This window comes from Tachysurus fulvidraco, chromosome 1 (assembly GCF_022655615.1).
Source record: "Tachysurus fulvidraco isolate hzauxx_2018 chromosome 1, HZAU_PFXX_2.0, whole genome shotgun sequence".
NCBI lineage: Eukaryota > Metazoa > Chordata > Actinopteri > Siluriformes > Bagridae > Tachysurus > Tachysurus fulvidraco.
In genome coordinates, this window is record NC_062518.1 from 44647813 (window position 1) to 44670421 (window position 22609).

Genomic DNA, 22609 nt, shown 5'->3' on the forward strand with positions numbered 1-22609 from the left:
GATTGGCATCTCTGGAAAATTGTCTGTAGTGTGTGAATGCGTGAGTGAATGAGAGTGTGTGTGTGCCCTGCAATGGGTTGGCACTCCATCCAGGGTGTATCCTGCCTTTATGCCCGATGACGCCTGGCACAGGCTCGTGACCCGAGGTAGTTCGGAAAAAGCGGTAGAAAATGAGTGAGAGAGAGTGAGTGTAAATATTTCACACTTATATGCATTTGTCCAGCTGGGGACAATATCTTCTCTTCTCTTCTTCTTCTACCAACAATCTTTACACACACACACACACACACGTTGTATTTTCATATTCAAATCATATTTGTTTTCTCTCTCTTATTTATGAATTTAGTTGCATCAGTCAGCTTTGGCCTAGAGATATGCTGAGTCATGTTTGACATTTATCAGTCAGTGGTAGCCTGTTTTTGGTTGATCAGATGACATCAGGTGGGCATAATAGATATTACACCTAGAATGGTGGTAATTGTAGAATTTTTGATTTATAAGCATTCAAGTCAATTTGTCCTGGAAAAAAAAAACCGTTTTATTATTTGCTGACATTAAAAATGGTCAAAATGGTTTCAAAACAATTTCCTGCCCTTGAAGTATACCAGCCTGTAATTGTGCATCAACTTTTGTGCCTCTATAGTGAGGAAAAAAAAAAAAATATATATATATATATATATATATATATATATATATATATATATATATATATATATATATATATACATATATATATACATATATATATACTATATATTAATATTTTATACTCACTATATTAATATTAATTTATTTTGCTAAATATATGTTAATATATTGGAAACAAGTTAGACTAAAAAGGGGAAAGGCTATCATGTATACTTCATTTTTTATTAGCAGTCAAAACAGACAAGGGCAAGTTGACTTAGCGCTCCTAATTTGTATAGGAGGACAATAGGAGGGTTAAAGGTGAAGACCCAACTTTATGTATGTTCTGTAAGATTCCCTTATCTTTCAAACATATTCTGGACTTAACACAAGCAGAATGCTCTCTTATTAAGTTACTTCACTTAACGGCATATTTAATGACATTATGCCTGAGAAGGTTTTGGATTTTTTATTATTTTTTATTTTTATTTTTATTTTAATCGTATGTTACTTAAAATAAAAGAAATGTATAATATGACTTGCTGTTTATATGATATTTAAGTTTTTATAATTGAATTTTTGCCATGAAAATAGCTTTGATTGCTGACATGGCATTAAATAAAATAATCTGAATCTGAATCTTTGTACATTCCCAACTGATAAAAACAGACGTCAGCATTATATTGTGAAAAAATAGATTATCCTCATATCAAACCATAAATTTTCTCTGGACTCAATGATAAATACACAAGTTACTAACACAACTTGTGACATTCATGACGATTTATGGCGATTTTATTTCAGTTAGATCTTTGCCTACATTGACACTGATGCATTAAAGAGGGGGTGGTCCCCTGTTCCAAGATGGCGGCTCTATTGACGCATGCGTTCCAATGTACTGCCGTAGCCAAGGCGACATCTAGGGGTAGATATATATGACACCGAACATTAGCCACATGCTAACAGTAGCGCGTCTGGAGCGCAAGTGTTCATGGGATATGTAGTTTTCACACAGTTACCGAACTACAATCAACGATAATACAAGTTACTAATGTGTTAAACACACATTTCAATGTCGGATATTACAATTGTTATATTAGTTATTAGAAGAACCGAACATGTGAATAAAATCCGTATTACTGAATTGACCAGACTTTACTTCCGGTATTGGTGAGACAGTGGTGCCCCCTGCTTCCGGTAGCTGTGTGTTTCCTTCTCCCTGAAGTGAGAGGAGAAAATATGTGAGAAAGTTTTACACGGACCACAATAGAGTTAATAGAGTTTTAAACTCCACACGGTGAGTTTATTACAGATATCATCATACAGAAACATGACTTTATGTGTTAATACAGCGCTGCACGTTTAATAAACCACTAATGTTTGTGTAAAAAGACACAATTCAGTAAAATATGTAGACATAACGGGCTGTTACTGTATTTTAAATTGTTTATAATGTCAATAAAATATTTATTTACTAGAGAAAATATCCCTCGTGTAGAGAGTTTGTATAATCTACACAACGTAATGACGTCACTCGGTTTACTGCTTTAGTTATGTTGTTTTTTAACATCACAAACTTTTTGTTGTCATTGTGACCGTACGAATTGAGGTAAGAATGGTGATTGACGCTCATGACAACCAATCAGTAGCGAGTATGCACTATTTAGAGCGGGTTGGTTGAGTCTGGGATGCGTCATGTCCGTATCCTCCCCTTATTCTGTTGCTACAGCGGTGTCGTTTTTTTGTACTGTGTGTGTGTGTGCGTGTGTGCGTGTGCGCGCGCGCGCGCGCCTGTCGGATGCTGATTTGTTTACTGCCTTCGTTTCAGGTATGAAGTATTGCAAACAATTTCTAGCTTCGAGTGTGTGATCTGAGTTCTGAGAGAACTGCTATGAATGGTACCATAGTATTGAGCCTATTTTAAGTGATTTTTTTTTTTTTATCTTGAATTCAAGTTTTGAATAAACTTTGTATTTTTATATGATGCTCACGTTTCCTGCCCACACTTCTTTATTAGAGAATCGGACCTGTGTGATGTCATAACAAACTCTGGGGTTTATTTCTATTTCCTTGGGTGAAACGTGAAACCCTCCAAGGTGGCGTAATTTTCTACAAGTAGATAAACTTGGGCTTGTGCGTGATTACCTGTACAGCTCCCTCGCCACATCAATATTAGTAGTAGTAGTAGTAGTAGTAGTAATTCTCTAAGTAGTCTGTTTCTTGTGTTAATGAATACATAATGATGCACGCTGTACAGTTTGTAACAGTGACTTCAGCATTGCCCGTAGCGGGTTAAATGATTATCAACACGTCTTTTACGTGACTTCAACACGTTTCTGCTCATGTGCAGATTTTTCAGGTCGGCTAGATGCCAAGGCTACATACAAACATCAAACTCCTTAGACCTGTTTAAAGTTGCAATGGAATACAAATAAAAGCAGTTTAGCAGCTGCTTATACTATTTATGAAGGTGCTACTGGTACTGCCAAATTCTAACTGTGATGTGGAAAGGGCATTCAGCATTGTGTGTCATGTCAAGCCAGAATTTAGGAGTCAGATGTCTCACCAAACACTTCAGAATACCTCCCTGAAAATACTTTTTTGCAGGTTTGTGTGTGTGTGTGTGGTGTCAAGGAGAGGAGTGGCATGTCTCTTTCCACCCTGAAGAAAGCTTTGGCTGCCGGCGGATACGACGTGGAGAAGAACAACTCTCTCGTCAAGCTCGCAGTCAAGGGCCTCATTACTAAAGGCAATTTGGTGCAGACCAAAGGGACCATAGCATTTGTATCTTTCAAGCTGAACAAGAAGAAGACCAAAGTTAAGAAGCCCGCAAAGAAAGCCGTGCCCAAATCGACAAAGGCGGACGCCAAAAATAAGTCTCCCTAGAAGACGAACAAGCCTGTCGCTGCCGCCAAGAAAGCCACCAAAAGCCCCAAGAAGGCCAAAAAGCCGGTGACCCCCAAGAAGATAAAGGCTGTAAAGTCCAAGACCTCAAAGCCCAAAGCGGCGAAGGCCAAAAAAGCTCCCAAGAAGAAGTAAACGTGTTTCTTCTGTTTTTTACTCCTCAAATGGCTCTTTTAAGAGCCACCCATGTTTTCCCTTAAAGAGCTGTTTCATATACTGATAAACATGATGACTTTATCTGCTTAAACACTCTGTACAACTCTGTAGTGGATTCTGTACCTCATGTTCACAAAAACTGGACAGTTTACATTTTAAATTCCTGTGCATTTGTCTTTACTGTCTTCTAAACTGTCTGTCTGTCTGTGTCTCTCTCATAGAGTGTCTCTCTCTCTCTCACACACACACACACGGGAGTGGGGGGGCATGTGGCGTAGAATAGAATGCTTAAACCTTAATTCTGTCTAATGTACACAATGCTTCTTTATGAAAAATGAGCAGTTCTTCAAATCTTTGTGTGTGAGCTAAGAGTTTGTCGTATACTCATCACTATATAATTAAAATGTGTGTATATATATCTCATGCTTCTAAAGATATGAGGTGTAATATAATGTTTGTGTGATTAACACACGTGTACTGTAAATGTGAATCTGCTTTAGAGAAATGATTCACAGAAAGAGAGTACAGTGTGTTTGTGTTAGGAATATTGTGTTGAGGGATAAGAAGAGTCATTGAAAATAAATTCACATGCATTTCTATAGTGCTTTTAACAATGGAGATTTTCTCAAAGCAGCTTTACAGAACATAACCATTAAACAAAAAGTTATAAAGATTAATATAAAGCTAAAACAAAAACAAGGTAAATATTAGACTTCTATTTAAATGTATTTATTCCTAATGAACCAGCCTGAGGTGAACAAGGTGACTGTGGTGTGATTATAAGTATAGTTTGACAATGTTGTATTGATGGTGAGGATCTCCTCAAAGATCACATGTAGTTGTATATCTAGTAAGTAGATTGCTTCATTAAATATTCAGATTTACTAACTAGCTGAGTCTAAATGTAGCTGGTAAAATAAGATTATAGCCTTACTGAGTGAAGAAGCAGAAGGCTGAATTTTTATAAGGGTCAAGCCCCGAAGGGGCGTAGACACCTATTGTTATTATTATTATTATTATTATTATTATTATTATTATTATTATTATTATTATTATTATTCCGCCATTGAAGTCAATGGCAGCCCATAGAACCGTACGTAGGAAAGTTATGAAATTTGGCACACATTTAGAGGCCAGTCATAAGTTACTATAGCAACTTTGGTGTGTCTAGCTCAAACTCTCTACCTCCATCAGTCCAGAAAACTTGGGGGCAGTTTGGCACACAATATGTATTGGGTGCTAATATCAGAACCAGAATCAGAATCAGCACCACAGTAACACACACATTTCGCAACGTTTCGTGACAGCACCACCTAGTGGCCATGAGATTTTCACATTAAGTCCAGTATTTTACGAATACAATGCCATATCGCTACGAAACTTGGTATGGTTCATCAGTGAGTTGTTCTGAGCGCATCTGATCGGCTTGACCCCGGAATCGCTGCTTGCAGCTATATATTTATTATTATTATTATTATTATTATTATTATTATTATTATTATTATTATTATTATTATTATTAGCAGTAGTAGTAAACTGTGATAATAGTAACCTGCAACTATTTGTAACCATTGTGAGTTTTTTTGATTCTAAGTGTGATATTTGCTCTTGAAATCTGTTTCTGTCAACTTACATCATGTGTTCAAAGGAGCTCTCCATGCAAGTCAAACAGGCCATCATTAGGCTTCAAAAACAGGAACATTAAGAATGGCCAGATCAACAGTTTGGTCCCTTGGAATCTGTCTCTCAGTCTTCTGCCCATAGAGACTTGTGTATTTTGTCCACCACGGAGGAAAGCAAAGTTTGAGGAAAATTGGGTTGTAGCTTCCTCTCTACATTCTATCGTGAAGATGAGCCCCGTAGCCCACAAGCATTCTGCTAACATGTCACAAGTATTTATATTGTATTTTCACGACTATTCATTTTTTATATCCTTGGCCTGCGTTACTTAAATGTAGCTAATATAAAGTTTCATTTAGCAGTTTTGCCAAGTTTTCTTATGGGTTTGGGAAAAGTTAATACTTAGCTAGTTAATACTGGCTAACAAGCACACCGTCGGTACAGCATATGAAGTTGGTCTGTAGTCCATGACACATTATAAATTTGACAGTGCAAAAGCTACAGTATGTAGAAAACCTTCCACACTATTATTACCTAACTGGGTTAGTATTGAAAACACAAGATCAACTATCAGAGTTGGTTTTTACCTTGAATGCAGGTGTCATTCGAAGTCCCTCTGTCCTCTTCAGGTTCTTCTACCTAATCTATTGTTTGAATCTTTAGATGAAGGACTCAGACTTAGACCTTTTTTTCTTTTCAGGATCTTCACAATGGGAGGCCTTGTTTTTATTAAATGCAGTGTAATACAGATAAATGTGTGTAATATATGTAAAGTAAAATAAAAGAAAATTACAAATAATAAAGTTCTAAAACCCTTTTTATACCATTTGTTAGTATGATTCCATAACATCATTATGCTTCTGTCAGCCTCCTGTCAGGGATCTCATGATCTTTGTTTCGCAACAACATCCTGTGATGTTTCTTCAGGTTTTGCCGCTGTTGATTGTGGTTTTATGCCGACTGTGTGTTTTTTATACTGCTGACACAAAACCTTGAGATTTTACATCAAGCTTTCAATGTTACTCTCTATCTTGACATTTAAACATGCTACTGAACATTATATCATTTCTTGAGCATATAAACAATTACATAAGTTCATATAAAAGGTAAAGAAAACTTATCGTTCTATAAAATAAAAAAGAAAACTTATAACAATTCAATAATCTTCTTTCAGCAAGATGGGTCTTTATCCAACTGTCTAGGTACAGTGTCTGTTCCTGCTGTTGTTGAATCAGCTTCCTTCTGGATCCCTTCTTCACAGTTGTAATCAGATACATTCAATTTCTTTTTCATTCAAGAGTTTCCCCATTTCCTTTAGTTTATTTTCCATTTTAATTTGTTATTTGTTCTATTTTTTCACGATTTTCACATTTTTTTATTTGTTGTTTTAAAAAAAAAAAAATAGTGAAATATTAAAAAGATTTTTACTTTATTTTATTTCAACAACTGAATCTAGTAATGTATACTTATGTTGGGTGACAGGATATTTAGGATGTGTGATTCATGTGGACAGCACTAAACTTTAAGTGAACCTTCACCCTTCTTGACGTATATTGGTGCTCAGAGTGCAGGCATTGCCCTTTCACACTCGTCCGACCTCACCAGGGCTTGGGAACACTACAGGTCTAGGTTCATGAGTGCAGGTCATACAGATGTAGTCTCAACACACGTTTCTCTGTGTTATAACAGTACAAAGTGATTCAATATACTGTAGCAGCATAAAGTGATTCAATATAGTGTTGCTATGCACAGATATGCAAGGAGAACCCTGAGCTCTGATATGGATGCTGTTGCTGGACAGTCCTGTGGACTCGTGCCTTTACCTGATACACCTGAACCGAATCCTGCCAAAAAAAGCAAACCGAGTTCTGATAGTCCAGCAGTAAGTGATGCTATGCTAAGGAGATTCATTCAGAGAATGGAACTTTGCACCGAATTCAAGGAGTTGAAAAGATTGTCATTGAGAACTCGAGTTCTATTAAGCAGATAATCAGCTCTCTCGAATTCCACAGTGAACAAGTGAAGTGTTTGAAAGAAAAATTTGACGAAATGGAAAGAAAAATCGGAAAATTGGAGAAAGAAAACGTTGAACTTCGTGACAAATGGGACCATTTGGATGCTTACAAGAGAAGATGGAATCTGCGTGTCGCTGGTATTCTGGAGAAATTAGGAGAGAACGTGAAGCAGATGGTCATCGACCTCTTCAGCCAGGTCTCCCCAAGCATCACTGCTGATCTGCACCGAGGAGTTGACATCGCTCATCGGCTGGGGCCTCATTCTGCTGCAGAAAAATCCTCGTATAATAATCCTGTTTTCATCACGTTCCCAGCGGGACAAAGTCTGGAAAGACAGCAAAACCTCAGCCGTTCTCAGGGAGAAGAAGATTAAGGTATTCGAGGACCTTTCGCAGAAAGACAAGGATGCAAGGGCTCTTTTGTGGCCAATGGTGGAGAAAGCGAGAAGAGAAGGAAAGCGGACTGGCTCTCACGGTCCCTTCACTGTTATTGAGGGTAAAAGACTGACGGCTAAAGATTTGGTCAACAGGTCTAATGTTACTTAGAGCACTAATAAGGTTTCCTCACAAGACTTTTCCCCCAGGGATTATTGTGAGTTCTGCATAGGATTTGTGTTACATTATTATTTTTTTTCTTTCTTTCTTTTTAATAAGAAAAAAGAAAAAAAAAGAATGGATGCCTAAAGCTAAATATTTGTTCTAATATCTTAATGGTATTAAGCATATTTATTGCTTATCTATAATTAGCTTTATATAGGTGCAATTCTTTCTCTTTATTGAAAGGCTATCATGTGTGTGTGTATTTACTTCAATTGCACATTTTCACACTTGCATATCAGTACATACAAATTGCCTATAATTGTATACTGTATGTATATTTCAATTACACATTTCAACCTGTCAGTGTGTACATACAATTTTGCCTATATTGTATATGTCATTCTGTTACACTGTGGAGCTTCTGTCACTAAAACAAATTCCTTGCATGCGAAAACACGCCTGGCAATAAAGCTCTTTCTGATTCTGATAAATAGAATTACAGATTGAACCATTCTGATTGAAAAGCTTAGATACAAAAATAATTCAGAGTTCTTATTAAAGCAGTGATGCAGTGCCACAAGGAGTTCTTATGCTTTTTAAAGGGTTTTCTTTTTCATCCTTTTGTCCCGCATTGGATCCATGTAAAACATTTCCAGGTAAACAGTGCTTTTCTTCATCTAAAACAAAAAACAATAAGAGAATTAGAGTCTTGTTTCAGGAGGAATCTGTTTCTATGCCATATGTAATTTCTTATTGGAATGGACTTGTTAGTGCCATTCCCTGGAAAAAGGTTTGGACATTACCTTACAAGTATTTAGTAACTAACAAAGTGAGAGAAATTACTTTTAAGTTAATTCATAGGTTTTACCCAGGTAAGTGTTCTCTCAGAAGACTTAAGAATGATATTAATACCCTCTGTTCTTTCTGTTTAGAAAACCCTGAAACTACTTTACATTTATTTTGGACTTGCTCTCACACAATGGCATTTTGGTGTGACTTTTGTGACTATATTAACTGTTATGTTTATCCAAATTTTAAATTTACATACAGAAATGTGATTTTTGACTTTCATGAATATGAAAAGAAAAATGATATTTATTTTATAAACCTTGTGTGTCTGTTAGCAAAATATCACGTAAATTTTCAAAGTGCAAACCCCTCTTTTTAAGATTTAAACATGAGATGAAAATGTATTTTGACATAATTGAATTTTCTAAAAACCTGAAAGCTATGAGAACAATCGTATTTAAGGACTTGGCACTTAGACTGTTGAACTCTGGCATATTGTTTTATTGTTACATGGCAATGATGACAATTGTTGTTAGTTTCTTTTTCTGTTCTTTCAAGTATTTAATAAAAAAGGCAACAAAAAAAGCTCTCTGTTGATGGACTCTCTGTCTCTCTTTAGCTCTCTGTTGATGGACTTTGACTTCCATCAACGCGCTTGTCAAGTCTGCCGAAGACGGAAGGCATCCTGCCCCACACATTACAACACACCCTACTGTACCTAGTGCACCTATAAAGGGAGGCTTATTTCCGCTGACGTCACACAGCCACATCACCAAACCGGAAGTGAGACCTGAGATTTACAGCAAATGACCAACCATGGCACAGTTTGAGAAAGTATCCCAGAAATCTGCTGTCCATCCTAAACTAACAGGACTGACCTTGCAGTACGGTACAGCTGGGATTCGCACCACTGCAAATCATTTGGACCATGTGATGTTCCGCATGGGCTTGTTGGCCACACTGAGGTCCAAAAAAACCAAGTCCACCATTGGTGTCATGGTTACTGCCTCTCACAATCCAGAGGGGGACAACGGTGTGAAGCTGATTGACCCAATGGGAGAGATGGTGACTCCAGCTTGGGAAGGCTATGCCACTGAGCTGGCTAATGCAGATCAGGATGATTTGTGCAGTGTACTTAAGGATATTATTGGGAAAGAATCCATCGACATGAGCAAGGCAGCAAACGTCGTCACTGGCCGTGACACTAGGCCAAGCAGCAAGAACCTGTCCCGGGCCGTGTTGGATGGGGTTTCCTGCTTACAAGGCCATAGTCATGATTTCGGCCTGGTGACCACACCTCAGCTGCATTACATGGTTCTATGTAGCAACACCAACGGCTGCTATGGTAATGCTACAGTACAAGGATATTATGAGAAACTCTCCAAGGCTTTCATTGAGCTCACAAAGAATGCCCCGAAACGCACAGATGACCAGAAGAGGCTGCTGGTAGATGCTGCCAATGGGATCGGAGCATTAAAGATATGGGAAATGGAGGTGTTTCTCAAGTCCGAGCTGCTGGTGGAGCTCTTTAATGACGGCAGCAGAGGTAGACTTAACTATCTGTGTTGAGCTGATTATGTGAAAGTGCAGCAGAAACCTCCACAAGGTATGGATATAACGCCGGGTCAGCGCTGCTGCTCCTTTGATGGTGATGCTGATCGCATCGTTTACTATTACAAGGACTCTGCTAGACACTTCCATCTTTTGGATGGAGATAAAATTGCTACTCTCATTAGCACATACCTCAAGGAGCTTTTGACACAGGCAGGGCTGAATCTGCAGGTTGCTGTGGTTCAGACAGCGTATGCCAATGGAAGTTCTACACAGTACCTTGAAAACGTCATGAAGGTTTCTGTGTGCTGTACGAAGACAGGAGTGAAGCATCTCCATCACGCCGCTCAGGAATTTGACGTCGGAGTTTATTTCGAAGCCAACGGCCATGGAACTGTTCTGTTCAGTAAAAAAGCAGAGGAGAAGATCCAGCAGCTAGCCAAAGACACAAAAACAAGCGATGAGCAGAAACATGCAGCAAAGCTTCTGAGGAACATTGTGAACCTCATCAACCAGGCTACAGGTGATGCCATTTCAGATATGCTGCTGATTGAAGCAGTGTTGGCGATCAGAGGGATAACTGTTCAGGATTGGGATGCCATATACTCAGACCTGCTCAATCGCCAGCTCAAAGTCAAGGTAGCGGACAGGCGTGTGATAGACACAACAGATGCAGAGAGTAAGGCAGTAACACCAGCAGGACTACAAGACTCCATAGATGCTCTGGTCAAGAAGTACAAACAAGCCAGAGCCTTTGTCCGACCCTCTGGCACTGAGGATGTTGTCAGAGTGTATGCTGAAGCTGACACGCAGGAGAGTGTCGATGGCTTGGCACATCAAGTGAGTCTCGCAGTATATCGACTAGCTGGAGGAGTTGGAGAAGAGCCCAAGCCTTTAAAGTGATGTTGAGTAACATAAACACTACATTAATAGATGATTCAGATGATCTTCTGATTTGATGCTGACAATGCACTTCTTTGTTTGCACTTTGCCTTCATGTTTTTATGAACTGTGAAAAGTTTATTTTTTTGTGCTATGATATTAAAGAAAAAAGAAATCTTTGAAATCAGCAATAAAAGATAATGATATCGTAAACAAACAAACAAAATGTTCTTCTGCCATGTGAATTATTAAAGCAGCGGATGCTGAAGTGATAAAAGTGTATTGTGCAACGTTTGTTTCTTTTCCACACGTTTAAATAGTAAAACTGCGTACTGGAGTTGAACAGTATAAAAGTCACATTCAAATTTGGCAGCAGAATGTAAGTTTTTTTTTCCTCAGAGGAAATTATATATATTATTTGTAGTGTCTTAGTTTATATTATATTATTATGTTACTTGTAGTATATTAATGTAGTGTCTAATTCTAATTATTTTTCCATATAGATTACAATGGGAGAATTCTTTTTGATCAGGGTGAAAACCCTCACTGAAAACTATTTCCACCTCGCGGTCGAAGAGGGAGACACCATGCTGAGGGTCAAAGAGAGGATCCAGGACCTCAATGGGATTCCCCCGGACCACCAGTGGCTGATCATGGGCGACACCGTACTGGGTGACGGTCACAACCTGACGGACTACAGTACAACATCGAGGCGGGGTCGATCATCGTGCAGCCTCAGGACCTTTGACCCTGACCACAAAACTGTCCATAACACTGGCCATAGCCCTCTGTACGTATTTTTCGGATAAACGTTCAACACCGAACAAAATAAACACAACAGCTCTTTTAAGAGCTACCCAAATATCAATAAAGAGATTTTCCTTCTTTACTGAATGTGTTTTGCTATGTGTTATACTGAAAAAGGCTTTAATGTGAATTAAATATAATATATTTAATTTTGTGTGTATAACAGCACAAAGTGACTCGACATAGGGTTTATATCGTGGTGGCCTTTAAAACAGCGAATGGTCTCTTCACCCTTACGAGCTGAAATAAAACAATAAACAGATCACCTGAACGGATTCCCAGGCGGCTGGAACACGAAATTCCCTCCTCTGAAGCTGTACATCTTTCTGTAGTCCCTCATCTACCGAACAGCAGCGCGATCCTTTATCACCATAGCAACGATACTCCATAGCAACGTCCGAGGTAAGTCCCAACTGGTCCATGAATTCCTCCCAGTCACATCGTTAACTAAACTAAACGCAATGTTGGACTGTAGGAAAGCAGTCAGATAGTCACGAGAATTAGCGTAGCTTCGGCTGCTCTGTGCAGCACTCAGAAGAAACAACTCGTAAACTTTACTCTTGTACAGATTATATACACAAATAAAATAAATAAAAGTAGTAATAACACTCAGTCAGCCAAATACAGGCGCTTTAACACACTTTGTCAGTGGTTATTTACTCTATATTAGCCTTAAAACCTGCAGGAGACAAAAAAAAAAAAAAAAACTCACACCGATCTGCAGTAACTCTTAAAGGGGACGTGCACAATTAGTTTATCAGTATACACAGACACAGTTATGATATTATATGAACCACAAACAAATATAAATGCCCCATTACATGAAAATAAAATAAATTATACTTAATATAACCCTAGCTGGGCTACAATAATGTTTCAGCAGAACAAAGTGATTCAAATTAAAAAGATACCAAGGGAAATGGAGTCTTAAATTATTCATTCATTTATTTATTCATTCATTCATTCGTTCATTTTCTACCAAGTTCATCTTATCCGAACTTCTCGGATCACGGGGAGCCTGTGCCTATCTCAGGGGTCATCAGGCATCAAGGCAGGATACGCCCTGAACGGAGTGCCAACCCATTGCAGGGCACACAAACATTCTCACAATTTTCCAGAGATGCCAATCAACCTACCATACATGTCTTTGGACTTGGGGAGGAAACCAGAGTACCCGGAGGAAACCCCCGAAGCACAGTGAGAACATGCAAACTCCACACACACACAAAGCAGAGTCGGGAATCGAACCCCCAACCCTGGAGGTGTGAGGCGAACCTGCTAACCATGCACTAAGCCACCGTGCCCCCTGAGTCTTAAATTAAAGAAAATTAAATATATGCATTAGAAATAATAATTAATTAATTAATCGATTAATTAATTAATCGATTAATTAATTAGTCGATTAATTAATTAATCGATTAATTAATAAATAAACAAACAAACAAACAAACAAATAAATAAATACAAATATATAGATTTAGAAATAAATAAAACATTTTCATTTGAAAAACATTTAAACATCTGATGTACATGTGAACTAAGGGACACACACACACACACACACACACACATACACACACACACACACACACACACCAAAAAATAATACACTAAATGTCTCCTTTTTGTGTCATTTGCCCTCAAGTTTAAACCTCGGTGTGTGTGTGTGTGTGTGTGTGTGTGTGTGTGTGTGTGTGTGTGTGTGTGTGTGTGTGTGTGTGTGTGTGTGCAGTTTGCATGTTCTATCAGTACCGCAGAGTTTCCTCTGGGTTTCCTCTGGTTTCCTCCCCAGTCCAAAGACATGTGTTAAAGGCTGATAGGCATCTTTTAAACTGTATGTAAATTGGTGTGTGTGTGTGTGTGTCTCTCTCTCTCTGTGTGTCTCTCTCTCTCTCTGTGTGTGTGTGTGTGTGTGTGTGTGTGTGTGTGTGTGTGTGTGTGTGTGTGTGTGTGTGTGTGTGTGTGTGTGTGTCTGACTGTGCTCTGCGATAGACTGGTCTACTGTTCAGCCCTGTGCCCCTCTGGGCCGCTGTTCTACGCTCCAGCAGATGATGTTTCCAAGGAAAAATAAAACAGCTCTATAATGTATAAAAGCAGCAAACTTATTCTACAGGTAAACTTTTATTTTGCTATTTTAGACTTATGTCCAGAAACATATTCAATTTTAAAAAAGTAAACAAAACAAAAAAAAAACACGCCGTGTGGGGGAAAAGGAATTTATTTACTGCATGTACGGAAAGTTGCCTAATAATATTTTCCATAGATGGTTCTTTTCCCTGGATATGATGTGTAAGTGTAAATAAGTGTGTGTATAAGATTGTTCATCACACTGCCTTAAACACAAAGTGTAGCTAACAAACACTTTGTGTTACAGTAGCTAATTTTTAGTGTCTATATCCGGTCACATGACTTTCTATCCAAATGAAAACATACTGTTAATGCTGCTAAAGGAAAACAATCATTTTTTACAGTTTATCCATTTATAGTTACATTTAATGTGCTGAAACGTCCATGCAATATGGTAGTTCCTGTTCTAGTCTCAGTCTTCATCTCTCTCTCTCTCTCTCTCTCTCTCTCTCTCTCTCTCTCTCTCTCTCTCTCTCTCTCTCTCTCTACTGTCTTGAAGACTCTCACCTTCTTGGAAATCTTAAAACATGTTAAAACTTCCATTAATGTTAAATAAAGCTGTCCTTACAAAATTATTTGACAATTGCACTTATTTGCATCCTTTTATGTGGAGTGGTTTCCACAGTAACTGAAATATATTGTAAACATAAAACTGTATGAATATACTGTAAATTTGGGATGGATCTGATCCAGAGCAAGGCTGTGGTGTAAAGATTTTCAAATATCTCTCTCTCTCTCTCTCTCTCTCTCTCTCTCTCTCTCTCTCTCTCTCTCTCTCTCTCTCTCTCTCTCTCTCTCTCTCTCATGCATTCTTTCTCCTCCCACATTTCAGTAGGAGTTTTTCTTATAAATTACCACCTTCCACAATTTACCACCAAAGCTTAGTCAGCATCCACCCAGGTGAAGAGACTTTAAAAGAAGAAACACTTACTTACACAGAAAAACAAACAGTTAATTAAACAGAAGTTAATTCACAGATTTTTTATTTAAATACAGAGTTTTTTTATCCTAATCATGTGGACGAGGTTCATGCTGTTCACCTTCTGCTTACTTGTGGATGTCCAGGGTCAAGAGAGAGCCTCGTTTCACAGGACAGATGACCGCCACGGCCGTTGCCAGTACACCTTCACTGTGGACAGCCCAGTGGAGCCCAGCTGTCCCAGTACCATGGAGGCAGAAAACCTGAGCGCTCGTGTCATGCTGCTGGAGGCAGTGGTGAGCCGTGTGCTAGGGGCTGAGGCAGCACCGGAGACGGCAAGGACACCGGCTGAGATGGAGGAGATCAGACAGCTTCTTCTGGACAAAGGTCAGCTGGACAGGCAAGTGAAGGAGCTCCAGAGACAAGTAGAGGAGCTCACGATAGAGACAGAGAAGCTCAGAGAGAAACCCTGTTCACTGCCTCCTGACTCAGAGGACAGCTTCAGCACTAACAGAGGCAGCGGTGAGGATTCAATCTGCTCTTATGAGAGAATCTGGAGATGAGTGTGAAGACATTAAGTCAGATTGAATAGGCAAGAATACTTACTGTGCTGAGATGATTCATTGGTATCCATACAAAGTTTGAACATAAAAAATAAATTTTAAACCACACAAACCTTCATACTTTCATTTATGTTGTTGAACATCCACGAGACAAGTTAGCTCCTGTTGTAGCTTTTGTTTCTCTCTCTCTCACTCTCTCTCTCTCTCTCTCTCTCTCTCTCTCTCTCTCTCTCTCTCTCTCTCTCTCTCTCTCTCTCACACACACACACACACACACACACACACACACACACACACACACACACACACACACACACACACACACACTCAAAAAACACACAACACTTCACTCTGACCATTCCAAAGCACTGACACTGGAGACTCCTTCCATAAACATGTCTTTAAAGTCTAAGTGAAATTGTAAGGAGTAAAAAATTTGGAATTAAATATGTTTGATATTTATTTTCTGTCATATATTAGATCTGCTTTTATAACCTTTTTCCCATAGGTCCTGCTGTGTCCGGAAAATTCCAAGAGATGAAGGCTGAGGTGTCTGAAGTTTCAGTTCCTCCTAAAGTCCAGGAGAACCTTAAGGACAATGCAGGTCTGACAGCTTCATTTTTTTAAGATTTTTCAATAAAAAAATGGCTTTAAATCTATAATCTATTAAAAAAAAAAAAAAAAAAAAAAACATGAAATAGACATGACATTTGAAATGTGCCTACAAACAACTTGATTTTTATGATAATAATCTGTTTTGTTTATTCTGTGTATAAAAGGCTGTGGGGAGCTTGTTTCTGTCGGTGAGCCTGAGACCCATCAGAAGGCCAACAGCATCACAGGAAAATATGGGATGTGGTTCCAGGACCCAGAGTCTCCAGGAGCTCCGTATGGGCCAGACACGGTGTGGCGCATAGACACTGTGAGCAGTGAAGTACGAGAACTGTACGCCTATGAAAACCTGGAGCAGCTCGCCCGTGGCTACCCCACAAAGGTCCTGCTTTTACCCGAGTCAATGGAGAGTACCGGGGCCACCGTGTACCATGGATCGCTTTACTACCAACACAAACAGAGCCCCACGCTGCTGCGTTATGACCTTGCTGCTGAGAACATCGTGGCCCGGAGAGAGCTGCCACACCCAGGATTCCATGGCCAGTATCCTTATTCCTGGGGTGGCTACACCGACATCGACCTGGCTGTGGACGAGAAGGGACTGTGGGCCATTTACAGCACAGAAAAGGCTCGTGGAGCCATCATTATCTCACAGCTGGATCCTGAAAACTTGAGAGTGATCAGAAGCTGGGAGACCAACATCCAGAAGAACAAAGTGGCGAACGCTTTCATGGTGTGTGGAAGACTGTACACGGTGGCAAGTTACAGAGCTAACAACACCACTATTAACTTAACTTTTGACACAGCTAGCGGGCAGAGCAAAGCGGTGGACATGCCGTTTCGTAACCGTTACGGCTACAACAGCATGATCGACTATAATGCTGCAAGAAGAAAGCTGTACTCCTGGGACAACTTCCACATGGTCACCTACGATGTGAAACTCGCCAAAACCAGCAGCTCACCCTAATAGAGATGTTTTCGGTTTTGTTCTTCAGCAGGGGGGAAAACAACCCAACTCTTATAACATTGTGTAACTTAGCGGCATTTTCTGGTAAATACAGTGATAACATAAGCGCTTCCAAAACTTCTACTGGTGCCTCCTTCATTCCACCATGATAATCCTTCATGAAAATGATCCAGCATCTTAACGAAAGTGGTATGTTCTCTAAATGTGCTTAGAAAAAATCGGTGAATAAAGACAGAGGTGGATTTCAGATAAAGGAATCCCACAGGGAACTTCACATGGAAGTGTATTTTGTTGATGTTAACAACCTGTATAAGTGCGTTAAATGCACCTCTGTATCTAAATAAATAAACCTATAATTTTAAAATAAAGAAAATTAAATATATGCATTAGAATAATTAATTAATAAATAATAAAAGACAAATATATAGATTTAGAAATAAATGAAACATTTTCATTTGAAAAACATTTAAGCATCTGATGAACATCTGAACTAAGGGAAATTTATGTTAATGAATAACAATTTAAAATATTAACGACAACCATAAATGTATATACAAATTTATATATTTAATGAAATTGGAAATGTGCAAAACATTGAGCAGAAAGCAAGGATTTTGCTGTAAATTGATGTGTTACCAAGAAAATTGACCAAATAACAAGGAGAGGAGACGTCATGAAATACAGGAGAACAAAAGGCAAATTATGATAATAATCCTTTACCTGCACTTACTGTAGGACTCTTTACCTGCCTCATACATGCATCATTTAATAATATATTTTTTTAAAGAATTAAAAAAAAGGAGATGCTTAATGTAAGTTTTTTCTCACTTATGTTCATTAGTTCATATTCTTTATCAGACTCTGTCAAACTCGTTTTTCAGTTCATCGACACACACACACACACACACACACACACACACACACACACACACACACACACACACACACACACACACAGTTTTTACAAAGGGTTCAATACAGTATCATTGTTTCATAAGAAGAAATATTTACCTTCAGTAACTCCTGAATTAGAGTCTTCTTCATCTCACTGTTTTTCTCCTCCAGTTGAGTGATGGTCTTTTTCATCTCATCATTCTCTGCATGAAGGATGCTGTGAGCCTCTCGCTCCTAAAACACATACAGAAAACACATGAGGTTTAATTTGAGCACTTAATGCTTAAACAGAAGTAAAGTTCTCATGGTCTTGATAAAGGAGATGATCGGTGCAAGGCTTTTCTCACTTACATTCACAAGTTCAACACACTGCAATAGTTTATCAAGGAGCTGTTTCTCCATGTCCTCAAATGATCCTTTCAGCTCCTCTATGTGTTTTGTCAGGTGAGTCTTCTCCATCTCAGACTCATCCATAGTGTCCAGAGAGAATAACAATTAAGGCCCAATAAATTTATTTACTTCTACTCACACATTCATATACTTTTAAATACAGTACTGTCTCATTACTCGCAAAAATAATCTAAATGTTTTGGAGGAAAAATGTGATGCAACAAGTTCAAGTTCTCTCTCACACACACACACACACACACACACACACACACACACACACACACACACACACACACACACACACACACACACACACACACACACACACACACACACACACACACACACACATTGATGAAGCGTGTTTATTAATATGTGTGTGTGTGTGTGTGTGTGTGTGTGTGTGTGTGTGTGTGTGTGTGTGTGTGTGTGTGTGTGTGTGTGTGTGTGTGTATGTGTGTTTGTGTGTGTGTAAAAGACAAAATTGCCTTTTTTTTATTTGCAACAGTCAGGTCACAGGTCAAATGTAAACGATGACCCTTGATTTACTGTCGCTTCAGGTTGTGCTTGGATCTCTTTGATCCTTCGTCTCATTTCCTCTCTTTGCTTTCACACGGTGAGAGATTGTTGCTGGCTTTTCACAAATTTTCCCTCAGTCCCTTCAATTGTATGTCACAGCATATACACTGATCTGCTAATTGGCATGTTCATTACTCCTTGGCAGAGCATGTGTAAGCACTGGACATTGAATGAGCCTGCTGGTTTGTTCGTGCTTGAGGTAAAGGTAAAGTTCAGCAGGAGATGTAAACAGGTTTCTCTTTTGCATCTGGGTAAAGGAGGGGAGCGATGGTGCAGCTCGGACAGCTTGTTTTTACTCGGACAGCTTGCGGTTACTCCGCTGTCTGTAATCAAGTGTCAATGATGCAGGTATTGACAAGCAAAGATGTTTCATCTTTCTACATCCATCTTGTTTTTTTTTTTTTTTTTTTTTTTGAGCACAAGACTGCAAGCTCTGGGGTAATTCCTTAAAGTTTTGGAATTCCACTTTAACGGCTTCTAATAGTATATAATTTGGCCTTGAGGAACATTGTGCCATAAATACAGGTCTCTGAAATGCTAATAGTCACTCGGCTGGACGTAAACAGGATCCTGAAAAACGTTTTATACATCTGTCTCCAGCCCTGAAGGAAAGACACATAAATAGTGAATTCAGTTTGTCTGCTATCGACATGAATCAAAGAAAGTTTAAAAACAATGTTTTCTTGACAGGAAAGCAGTGGTGGTTAAGAAGCCTGGTATTGTCTGCAATGACCTTTGAAGATTTAGAGATATTCTGCCATGCCACATTAGATATAAAGCTTTATTTCTATTACACAATCGTCAGATATTTAGAGCAGTACTGTAGATCCACAAATAGTTCCTGAAGCAGAACATGAAGTTCTGAGATTTTTTTCTTCTGAGGCATCAAAACACACCAAAATCTGTGTACGTAGCTAAAGCTGATTAAGTGACTGTATCTGCTACAATTTGAAACTTTTCTACAGTTTCTAGTCCTCTTTATCAAGTTTGCACATCCTGAGGATGATAGTTTTACCCATTCTTCTTCATCAATTAAAAATATTCCTCAGCCTCTATCAGCCTGGATGGCCAGACTAAAGCTCTTGTCACAGATTATTAACAGGATTAATCAATTGGTCTGTCCATTTTAACTCAATGAGGTTTCTGAATGTGATCCATGCAGGTTTGGGCCATATGCTGAGGGCCGTCGTCGTTTTTTCGAGTAAGGATTTCTTCTAAGACTTTCATGATTTTCACATCATGCAGCTAATCTTGCCCCAAACTCTGAACAGTCTACAATTCCATAAAGATGATAAGCAACATTATGCTACCACCACCATGCTTCACTGGATGAATACATTCACGTTAACTCTATATTGAATTCAGAAATCATGCCGACGCTCATATTTCTCAAAATGCTCCTGGTTACACAATTCCATTTGAGTATGAAGGAAATTAGTTAATGATGCTCTCCGCTGTCACCCAGGTGAGGATGGATTCCCTTCCAGTTTGGTTCTTCTCCAGGTTTTTTATTCTCATCATCTCTGGAGGTTTTTACTTGCCACTGTTGTCTCCTGCTTGTCCATTAGGTATAATTCTAAACCTAAATTTTAACAGTTTTAGTCATTTTTATTCTGAATTTTATTTTATTTTTTTAGAAATGTTTTGAGACATTTCTATTGTTAAAAGCGCTATACAAATAAAATAGAATTGAACTGAATCAAATGAGCAGAGAGGCTTTTCTGCCAAACATCTGCAAAATGTTTGCCAAGACTCCAAAGTGCCTTATAGAAACCTTTTTCTTCTCAGGTGTAGCTTTGTGGATTTTCCGATTTACAGTCAGAAAATCAGAGAACAGCTTCTCACATCTCATTAGTGAGTCTTCAAAGTAGCATCTTGGTTTCTCAAACTAATCCCTTCTTTACCTATTTACTGATTTAGCCTACACATGGTTGAACCATATTTTTTACATTTTTAATGATGTATTTTTTTATTTAATTATTTGTGTGTGTGTGTGTGTGTGTGTGTGTGTGTGTGTGTGTGTGTGTGTGTGTGTGTGTGTGTGTGTGTGTGTGTGTGTGTGTGTGTGTGTGTGTGTGTGTGTGTGTAAAATGTACAATTGTTTTATAATCAAACCTCAATTCATACTTTTCCAGGACTTTGACTTTTTTTATTGCTCCTTGGAATTCATCTTGTTTGTTTAGTTAAATAAACTGGGTACCATAAACCATAAACATGTATCTGTAGTGAGATCATGTGATATTTAATTCAAACAACAAAAAAAACACACTGAATTAAGCTTATTATAGCACATAACTGGTTACGCTGAGACTAAATTAAATCAACTTATGCACTTACAACTTTTACATCTGCAACAACATTTTGTTGATGAAAAGCTTCTCCAAAGCATGATGCTGCCACCTCCGGGCTTCACTGTATAGATTGTGTTCTCAGCATGAATAAGCAGTGTGGCTCTGTGTAATTGTGTTTTATTACTAGTCTTGCAGAATCAGTGTAAAGATACAAACACACAAGCAATAGCGTAGGTTTACTTTACAGTTCTTGTATTGCTTAAACAGCTTGGATGTGGACTGAAGGTAAATGAGGCATGGTGGCTCGGTGGTTAGCACATCAGCCTCACACCTTGGGGGTTTGATTTCTACCTCCACCATTTAAGGGTTTCCTCAGGGTTCCCCAGTTTCCTCCTTCAGTCCAAAGACAGGAATTATATGCTGATTGGCATCTCTAAATTGTACCCTGCCTTGTACGATGTAATAGACTCCAGGTTCCCCATGACCCAGTAGGGTAAGAAGGCCAAACAGACAACAAACCATCCAACATGTGACATTCTGATGTGTATATTTAAACAATGTGCGTAACTACAAAACACAAGAGAAAGATCAGTAGAAGCACATTGCTTATGAAGTGACCCACTGTAAAGATGTGCCATGACTTTTAATAGACTATAGAGCAGTAGTCCCCAACCCCCGGGCCGCGGACCGGTACCGGGCCTTGGACCAAATGGTACCAGGCCGCCCAAGGAACATTAAATTATTTCCATTTTATTTACTGAGGTGTAATTCTCTCGGGTTTGTGCGACTTACCATGGATGAGAGGTTAACCGGGAGCTGAGAGACGTCACCTAAAGTCGTACCAATACCGCGCATGCGCAAAATATCATGATATTGGGCCGGGTTTAGGTGAAATCTGGAGCTGAGCGGCTGCAAGCGGCTGCAAGCGGCTGCGGCGTTGTAGCTTTGGTGGAGAGGTGTGTATCGCTCTTCTCTCTGTTCACCGGTACTTTGTCATGTTTAACAGTGCTTGGTGTACGTGTATATTGTGTTTGCTCAAATTTAACCCACAAATTAGCAAAAATGAGTACGTAACAGACGTCCTTAGGAAGTTAGAAACTCTGCCGGTGTTCTGGATTAAAGTCATGGCGGAATACCCTGAGATTGCCACCACAGCACTTAAATCCCTATTGCCATTTCCGACATGCTATCTGTGTGAAGCGGGGTTTTCTGCAGTGACGGCAACCAAAACAAAACAACGGAATAAACTGGACATAAGCGACACACTTCGGGTGTCACTGTCTCCTATTACCCCAGATGGAACCATCTCGTTGCAAAGAAACAAGCTCAGGGTTCTCATTGATTTAGCGTTGTAGTGAGTTAAAAAGGCATGTTTAA

At 38.9% G+C, this 22609-nt stretch overlaps 2 protein-coding genes, 1 long non-coding RNA gene and 1 pseudogene across 5 annotated transcripts; 3 read left to right on the forward strand and 1 right to left on the reverse strand.

Moving 5' to 3' along the window:
* The first annotated feature begins 1697 nt into the window (after positions 1-1697).
* On the forward strand, positions 1698-4624 carry LOC113662269 (annotated as a pseudogene).
* Positions 4625-6251: 1627 nt separating this feature from the next.
* LOC125138709 lies at positions 6252-12845 on the reverse strand. Its single transcript, XR_007137924.1, has 2 exons — positions 12157-12845; positions 6252-8538 (listed from the first exon to the last, which is right to left on the reverse strand). It is a non-coding gene; the product is annotated as an uncharacterized LOC125138709 (long non-coding RNA).
* Positions 8387-11500, forward strand: LOC113662259 (phosphoacetylglucosamine mutase-like). Its single transcript, XM_047800875.1, is given in 2 exon segments — positions 8387-8517; positions 9270-11500. A coding segment is annotated over 1 exon segment (1638 nt). The 5' UTR covers positions 8387-8517; positions 9270-9466; the 3' UTR covers positions 11105-11500.
* Positions 12846-13847: 1002 nt separating the features above from the next.
* Positions 13848-17842, forward strand: LOC113662262 (myocilin-like). 3 transcript variants are annotated; one of them, XM_047820292.1, is made up of 4 exons: positions 13848-14003; positions 15083-15323; positions 16008-16103; positions 16279-17841. In XM_047820292.1, exons 1-4 carry the CDS (start codon positions 13974-13976, stop codon positions 17076-17078), a joined length of 1167 nt encoding a protein of 388 aa, XP_047676248.1. In that variant the 5' UTR covers positions 13848-13973; the 3' UTR covers positions 17079-17841. The 3 variants fall into 3 exon arrangements, with proteins under 3 accessions (XP_047676248.1, XP_027032806.1, XP_027032804.1); XM_027177005.2 differs by having other exon boundaries at positions 15083-15458; positions 16279-17840; XM_027177003.2 differs by lacking the exon at positions 13848-14003 and having other exon boundaries at positions 14905-15458; positions 16279-17842.
* The last annotated feature ends 4767 nt before the right edge of the window (positions 17843-22609 follow it).

Bases quoted from the DNA above. Each gene is read 5' to 3' on its own strand.
- LOC113662262 (XM_027177003.2), top strand. From the start codon at position 15,032: ATGTGGACGAGGTTCATGCTGTTCACCTTCTGCTTACTTGTGGATGTC. The intron at 15,459-16,007 runs GTGAGGATTCAA...TTTTTCCCATAG, and splicing joins CAGCACTAACAGAGGCAGCG to GTCCTGCTGTGTCCGGAAAA. The intron at 16,104-16,278 runs GTCTGACAGCTT...TGTGTATAAAAG, and splicing joins GAACCTTAAGGACAATGCAG to GCTGTGGGGAGCTTGTTTCT.